The following is a 7,950-nucleotide window of genomic DNA, read 5'->3' on the forward strand; positions in this document are numbered from 1 at the left end:
CATGTTTTCAAGCTTTATTTTTTTTATCTTGTTAACAGTAACACTGAACTTGTGCCGATGGCAAAGGGAAGGTCTACCATGAATGCTGAAACACCTGACACCACCCAAGCAGACCCCAGCAGCTCTGCTTCAGCACTGAACTCTCTTAATGTGTTGGCTCTCTGTTTAGTAAAGCACAAACATTCATAAGTGAAAAACCTGCTAAAGATGACCTTCAAATGAGTTTCTTGGAGCCATAGAAACTCATGCATGCACTGAGGAGCAAGAACACTGAGACATTAATTTACTTTTTTTCCCATTTTGTTCGCGTCATATCCTAATGCTTGATTTTATCAAAGAAAAGTTTTCATTTTACAATCATAACCTAAATATTTTGATATGCCTCCCAGCTTCATCTTGGACCCTTGAGCTTCGGGTGTGCAACAGAATAAATCTAAGGAGAAGAAATGAGCCTGACTCACCGAGGCAGCTTTGATTTGTCTGTGAAAACTGCTGATAAGTTGAGTTTAGCTACTAACTCAGGGGTCGGCAACCCGTGGCTCTGGAGCCATGTGCAGACCTTTCACCTTTACATTGCAGCTCCCTATGGCTTTGGGACATAAGTAATCATTTGAGTGTGCTGTAGACATTTGTTGTTGTTTTTGTTGTTGCTTTTGTAGCTCAAAATATGCGTTACAAATGCCAAGGTAGATATCCCCAACAGAATTTTTTTCCCCTGCATTAGGAGCGCACTCTGGGATGTCCAAATCTCAGACAAACACTAGCCCTCATTTTGGTTTTTTTTAGTGCCTAAATACTTCTTATAATAATTTATTGGCCCTGAAATGTTGGTGTTACCTCTTTATACAGTAAAGTTAATGGGGAACTTTCCTACAAATAAAATGCATCCTCAGTTTGTTGAAATAATCCTGTCCGATAACACGTGAGGAACAACAAATGCATAATTTTCTCGTAACAACAGCATGCCACAATTTTAGTTTGCCCCATGTATACTTTAAGTTCATTTGAAAAAGACTTTCAACGTAGCAGGTTTTTTATGTTTTTTTTTTTTTTTTTTTTTTTACACGTGCATTAAATTACAGTTGATTATGTCTAAAATACATTTTCACAAGCAAGACATTAGCCTATTTTGTATACATAGTATAAAACTAAAAAACAATATATACAGTGTTATCTTCATTTTATATGTCAAAAAACTTGCAGCTCCAGGTGTTTTCTCTGTTGTAGAAACCAGGTCCATATGGCTCTTTGGGTGTTAAAGGTTGCTGCCCCCCTGTACTAGCTGGTAGCTAACAAATATGTCTTCTACTGTGAAACGAAAAATAATAATAAGCAATAGTTTTACACGATGTTAGCGATACTTTAGATTGAGAGATCAGGTGGGCACATGGCTGCTTTAGTTTTCTTGTTGTTTTCATCTACATTTGTATTTTCATGTTTTATGCAGTTAAAACATAATTTATAATTTATAATTCTAAAAGTATGAAACTGAAGTCCTGCAGTGTTTACAGCCAGCAACCATTTTCAGTCCTTAATCTACTGAGATGAGGGTTCGTTTAATTTAAGTGCAGCAGCAGTCATATCAAACTTGAAGATGATCATGTTTGCAGCTGTTTGATTCATCTGGTATTTAATAAACTCAGAGAGGAGAACATCAAGCTGCTAGAAGAACCAAACATCTTAAAGTGGATTTATATTACATTTGGTGGATTTTTACAATAACTTTCAAGAAGTACTGCTGCACTCTGTGATGAAGAGGAGTCAAATATTGAATCTTTAATGGTAACAGAGGAATCAACACACTGGCCTCAGTTATATGTGTGTATAATGTGTGAGAAATAAAAAGTAAATAAACAACTTGACTAAAATATTAAGAACAATAATTTTTTCAGCTGAAGATGGTCCCTGCAAGAAGCAACATCTGTACATTTCTTCTGTAAAAGACGAACACAGTAACACACACAAACACAGAATTACTCCAAAATGTAGTTGAGGGAGGAACTACTGCAGTTTAGTAGCTAACAGGCTGACATCCACATCTATTCAAAGAATTCATAGTAAGCCTCATTTAATTAAAAACATCCAAAGTATTATCTTCATATGTTAACCTGAAATACACCTTACTCTTTTGCTTGAGACAGATGTGAATCAGTTTGTTTGTTTGTTTTCGTAAACATGACACGCTTATGCTCATGTAAGAAGTGTGCCAACTGTTTAGTTCTACTGATGCAAATGCCTGAGTTTCTGGTGACATCCTAATCAGGAAAGAAAATCTAACCTGACACGTTGCCAACACATAAGCAGCTAAAACGTTTACTCTTAGTGAAAAGAGTGAAAGAGGAGCAGATGCCGTGTCTGCATGTTCATAGGACACAGAGGTCTGATTCTGGCCTGTGTGGTTGTATTTCTTATTACAGGATGAACAATGGAAGGTATTCAACGACCAGTGGAGGTGAAATAAGCAGAGAACAGTTCATGGTGCTTATTGGTGAAACCTCTCAGTTCAGAGTGCGTGGGCACGGAGGCAGAAACATTCCTGCACACTTGCGTAATGACAGCTACATGTAAGCACGCTTTCTTAGAAAACTAGGTGGCAAACATCAGGCAGCAGTACTTGTTCTACAACCAGCTGATAGAGTTCATTGTAAACCCAAAACTGCTGTCTCAACTCAGGCTGTATAGTTTTTCTTTACATGTCATCATTTAAATGCTCTTATCATTTCCCATAATGCCGAGGCTGTGAAAACTTGCAAATGACACATTAGAGTTTTCATTTGATGCACTGAAACGTGGAGCCGAAATATTCTGATGTTCTCCACTGAGTCAAGATCTTACATGGAGCTCCAGACTGAGAGCGACTGATGGTTATTTTGTATTTCTTCCTTTTCTGAATAAAAACATCAACAGCTGTCACCTTCTCACCAAGCTTCTTTCTGCTGGTCTTTCAGCTCATTCCAGGCTTGTGCAGGTCTACAATCTTGTCCTTGACGTCCTTTGACAGCTCTTTGTTTTTATTTATTTGATATGATGTAGATAAATGTTGTTACATTTTTTAGATATTTTTGTTAAATATTTTTAAAGAATATTTATTTAATAATTTTTAAAGTAAACACTATCTTTGTGTGTGGGGAGGGGGGGGGGGGGTTTAACCCGCAAAGGACTCTAGTTGAGCTACTAATGCAAAGAATTGAAAAATATTAGATTGTCTGGTCTCTCTGTACATGTAATTATAAACTCATTATGCAGCTCTTTTGATCTGCTCTTGAAACGATTTTTAACGCGAGTCGAACTTAAAGAGATGCCAATTTTAAACTTAAATCATCATTATGCAAAATCTCAAACTGATTTTCAGACATGAGTGATTCTTAGTGAAATGTTGGCATTTCTGTGATGCTTCAAAAAAGTATGAGAAACATTTAATTAGATTAGATCTTCTTTGTCATTTATTGGTTATAATTTCTTAAGTTTTAGTTCATTTTTTTAAAATAAAAAATAAAGAATGTCTAAGAATAAATCACTGTTACCTTTTGTTCTCCACCAGGGAGAAAGTGAAACTTTTTCACAATCTGATAAAATGATCTCTGATATTAGTCTGTGAAAGTGTTTTGAAATAATGTAAATCTTACAGTACAAAATGACAACTAAAACATGGCCTGACTATTTTCAATGAAGGACTAAAACAACCTCAGAGGGAATTCTCTTCCTCCTGTATCACAGTTGTACAAATGACCGTTTTCAGTATCCAGTGTTTGCTTTAAAGCACTGCAGTCAGAAGAATCTAAAACAGGATTTTATCCTACAGGTTAGACATTATACCGATTCAGTAACGTGCTCCGCATTAAACTGAAAAAGGCATTTCTATGACTTACCTCTTCAGCACCTGGTCAGGAGAACCCAGGCCAAGACCAAGGCTAACATCACCTCCACAATATGAATGAAAATGTCTGTTTTCTGCACCATGACGTTCTGCCAAACACTCACCAAGCCTTAGACAGTATCTGTGAAATATTACAGAAATATTTCTTTTTTTTTTGTTCTCGTTGGTGATTAACTTTCCCTTAGTGTTTCACAAAAAAGTATAGATGAAGGGTGTGTTATTTTTCACAGTGAATATGCTAACCTGCTGTTAGCAACCAAACAAGCTGGGTCAGATTTCACCATCGCTGTTTACTTTCTGAACACTAACGTAGCTTGAAACATAGGAGGATCATGGCTGGGATCAAATGTGTCGTGTTTGAATCTCCTCTGCATGTATACTTTAAGTTCATTTGAAAAAGACTTTCAACGTAGCAGGTTTTTTATGTTTTTTTTTTTTTTTTTTTTTTTACAGTGTTCTAAATGTTTAAAATGTTTTTGCTAAAATACATTTTCACAAGCAAGACATTAGCCTATTTTGTATACATAGTATAAAACTAAAAAACAATATATACAGTGTTATCTTCATTTTATATGTCAAAAAACTTGCAGCTCCAGGTGTTTTCTCTGTTGTAGAAACCAGGTCCATATGGCTCTTTGGGTGTTAAAGGTTGCTGCCCCTTTGTACTAGCTGGTAGCTAACAAATATGTCTTCTACTGTGAAACGAAAAAATAATAATAAGCAATAGTTTTACACGATGTTAGCGATACTTTAGATTGAGAGATCAGGTGGGCACATGGCTGCTTTAGTTTTCTTGTTGTTTTCATCTACATTTGTATTTTCATGTTTTATGCAGTTAAAACATAATTTATAATTTATAATTCTAAAAGTATGAAACTGAAGTCCTGCAGTGTTTACAGCCAGCAACCATTTTCAGTCCTCAATCTACTGAGATGAGGGTTCGTTTAATTTAAGTGCAGCAGCAGTCATATCAAACTTGAAGATGATCATGTTTGCAGCTGTTTGATTCATCTGGTATTTAATAAACTCAGAGAGGAGAACATCAAGCTGCTAGAAGAACCAAACATCTTAAAGTGGATTTATATTACATTTGGTGGATTTTTACAATAGCTTTCATGAAGTACTGCTGCACTCTGTGATGAAGAGGAGTCAAATATTGAATCTTTAATGGTAACAGAGGAATCAACACACTGGCCTCAGTTATATGTGTGTATAATGTGTGAGAAATAAAAAGTAAATAAACAACTTGACTAAAATATTAAGAACAATAATTTTTTCAGCTGAAGATGGTCCCTGCAAGAAGCAACATCTGTACATTTCTTCTGTAAAAGACGAACACAGTAACACACACAAACACAGAATTACTCCAAAATGTAGTTGAGGGAGGAACTACTGCAGTTTAGTAGCTAGCAGGCTGACATCCACATCTATTCAAAGAATTCATAGTAAGCCTCATTTAATTAAAAACATCCAAAGTATTATCTTCATATGTTAACCTGAAATACACCTTACTCTTTTGCTTGAGACAGATGTGAATCAGTTTGTTTGTTTGTTTTCGTAAACATGACACGCTTATGCTCATGTAAGAAGTGTGCCAACTGTTTAGTTCTACTGATGCAAATGCCTGAGTTTCTGGTGACATCCTAATCAGGAAAGAAAATCTAACCTGACACGTTGCCAACACATAAGCAGCTAAAACGTTTACTCTTAGTGAAAAGAGTGAAAGAGGAGCAGATGCCGTGTCTGCATGTTCATAGGACACAGAGGTCTGATTCTGGCCTGTGTGGTTGTATTTCTTATTACAGGATGAACAATGGAAGGTATTCAACGACCAGTGGAGGTGAAATAAGCAGAGAACAGTTCATGGTGCTTATTGGTGAAACCTCTCAGTTCAGAGTGCGTGGGCACGGAGGCAGAAACATTCCTGCACACTTGCGTAATGACAGCTACATGTAAGCACGCTTTCTTAGAAAACTAGGTGGCAAACATCAGGCAGCAGTACTTGTTCTACAACCAGCTGATAGAGTTCATTGTAAACCCAAAACTGCTGTCTCAACTCAGGCTGTATAGTTTTTCTTTACATGTCATCATTTAAATGCTCTTATCATTTCCCATAATGCCGAGGCTGTGAAAACTTGCAAATGACACATTAGAGTTTTCATTTGATGCACTGAAACGTGGAGCCGAAATATTCTGATGTTCTCCACTGAGTCAAGATCTTACATGGAGCTCCAGACTGAGAGCGACTGATGGTTATTTTGTATTTCTTCCTTTTCTGAATAAAAACATCAACAGCTGTCACCTTCTCACCAAGCTTCTTTCTGCTGGTCTTTCAGCTCATTCCAGGCTTGTGCAGGTCTACAATCTTGTCCTTGACGTCCTTTGACAGCTCTTTGTTTTTATTTATTTGATATGATGTAGATAAATGTTGTTACATTTTTTAGATATTTTTGTTAAATATTTTTAAAGAATATTTATTTAATAATTTTTAAAGTAAACACTATCTTTGTGTGTGGGGAGGGGGGGGGGGGGTTTAACCCGCAAAGGACTCTAGTTGAGCTACTAATGCAAAGAATTGAAAAATATTAGATTGTCTGGTCTCTCTGTACATGTAATTATAAACTCATTATGCAGCTCTTTTGATCTGCTCTTGAAACGATTTTTAACGCGAGTCGAACTTAAAGAGATGCCAATTTTAAACTTAAATCATCATTATGCAAAATCTCAAACTGATTTTCAGACATGAGTGATTCTTAGTGAAATGTTGGCATTTCTGTGATGCTTCAAAAAAGTATGAGAAACATTTAATTAGATTAGATCTTCTTTGTCATTTATTGGTTATAATTTCTTAAGTTTTAGTTCATTTTTTTAAAATAAAAAATAAAGAATGTCTAAGAATAAATCACTGTTACCTTTTGTTCTCCACCAGGGAGAAAGTGAAACTTTTTCACAATCTGATAAAATGATCTCTGATATTAGTCTGTGAAAGTGTTTTGAAATAATGTAAATCTTACAGTACAAAATGACAACTAAAACATGGCCTGACTATTTTCAATGAAGGACTAAAACAACCTCAGAGGGAATTCTCTTCCTCCTGTATCACAGTTGTACAAATGACCGTTTTCAGTATCCAGTGTTTGCTTTAAAGCACTGCAGTCAGAAGAATCTAAAACAGGATTTTATCCTACAGGTTAGACATTATACCGATTCAGTAACGTGCTCCGCATTAAACTGAAAAAGGCATTTCTATGACTTACCTCTTCAGCACCTGGTCAGGAGAACCCAGGCCAAGACCAAGGCTAACATCACCTCCACAATATGAATGAAAATGTCTGTTTTCTGCACCATGACGTTCTGCCAAACACTCACCAAGCCTTAGACAGTATCTGTGAAATATTACAGAAATATTTCTTTTTTTTTTGTTCTCGTTGGTGATTAACTTTCCCTTAGTGTTTCACAAAAAAGTATAGATGAAGGGTGTGTTGTTTTTCACAGTGAATATGCTAACCTGCTGTTAGCAACCAAACAAGCTGGGTCAGATTTCACCATCGCTGTTTACTTTCTGAACACTAACGTAGCTTGAAACATAGGAGGATCATGGCTGGGATCAAATGTGTTGTGTTTTTGATGGTCCTGATTTTCCAGTGGACTCAAGCAAGAGGAGGTGAGTGAGATGTTCTCTACACATGCTACCTTATTCCAGTATATTCCAGTATAAATCATGGACATGTGGTTTAGAAAACCAAACAACTCAGCGACTCTGAGTCAAACTTAAAAGCTCTCAGGGCAAAACTCTCAGATCTAAATCTCAGAAATTATTGGTGTGTAGAGAAACCTGTTTTTTGTTTTCTTCTTTTTTTTTATCATCATTATTCAGTGAAGTAGGAATATGGTTTACACAATATTTGACTGTACATTAGTGAGATTTAATTAAACATACACAGAAGCAAAATAGAAATAAAAAAAGTGACTTTAATTGTGTGAAGTTTATAATTAAAAGAAAACTGTAGTATGCATAACTGTCTGTAAGATTATAGAGTCAAACTGTGACTGTAAGATATCCTAATGAATTG

At 35.9% G+C, this 7,950-nt stretch overlaps 1 protein-coding gene across 1 annotated transcript in view; it reads left to right on the forward strand.

Moving 5' to 3' along the window:
* LOC102292034 overlaps window positions 1-7,950 on the forward strand; it is a gene marked incomplete in the record, with an annotated part of 19,239 nt that overhangs the window by 3,903 nt on the left and 7,386 nt on the right. The window contains 3 exon segments of the mRNA XM_042213885.1: window positions 2,418-2,564; window positions 5,683-5,829; window positions 7,523-7,541. Of these exon segments, the coding sequence (XP_042069819.1) occupies window positions 2,418-2,564; window positions 5,683-5,829; window positions 7,523-7,541 (313 nt within the window).

Source organism: Haplochromis burtoni, unplaced genomic scaffold (assembly GCF_018398535.1).
Source record: "Haplochromis burtoni strain Fernald_Lab_line unplaced genomic scaffold, NCSU_Asbu1 Contig_494, whole genome shotgun sequence".
NCBI lineage: Eukaryota > Metazoa > Chordata > Actinopteri > Cichliformes > Cichlidae > Haplochromis > Haplochromis burtoni.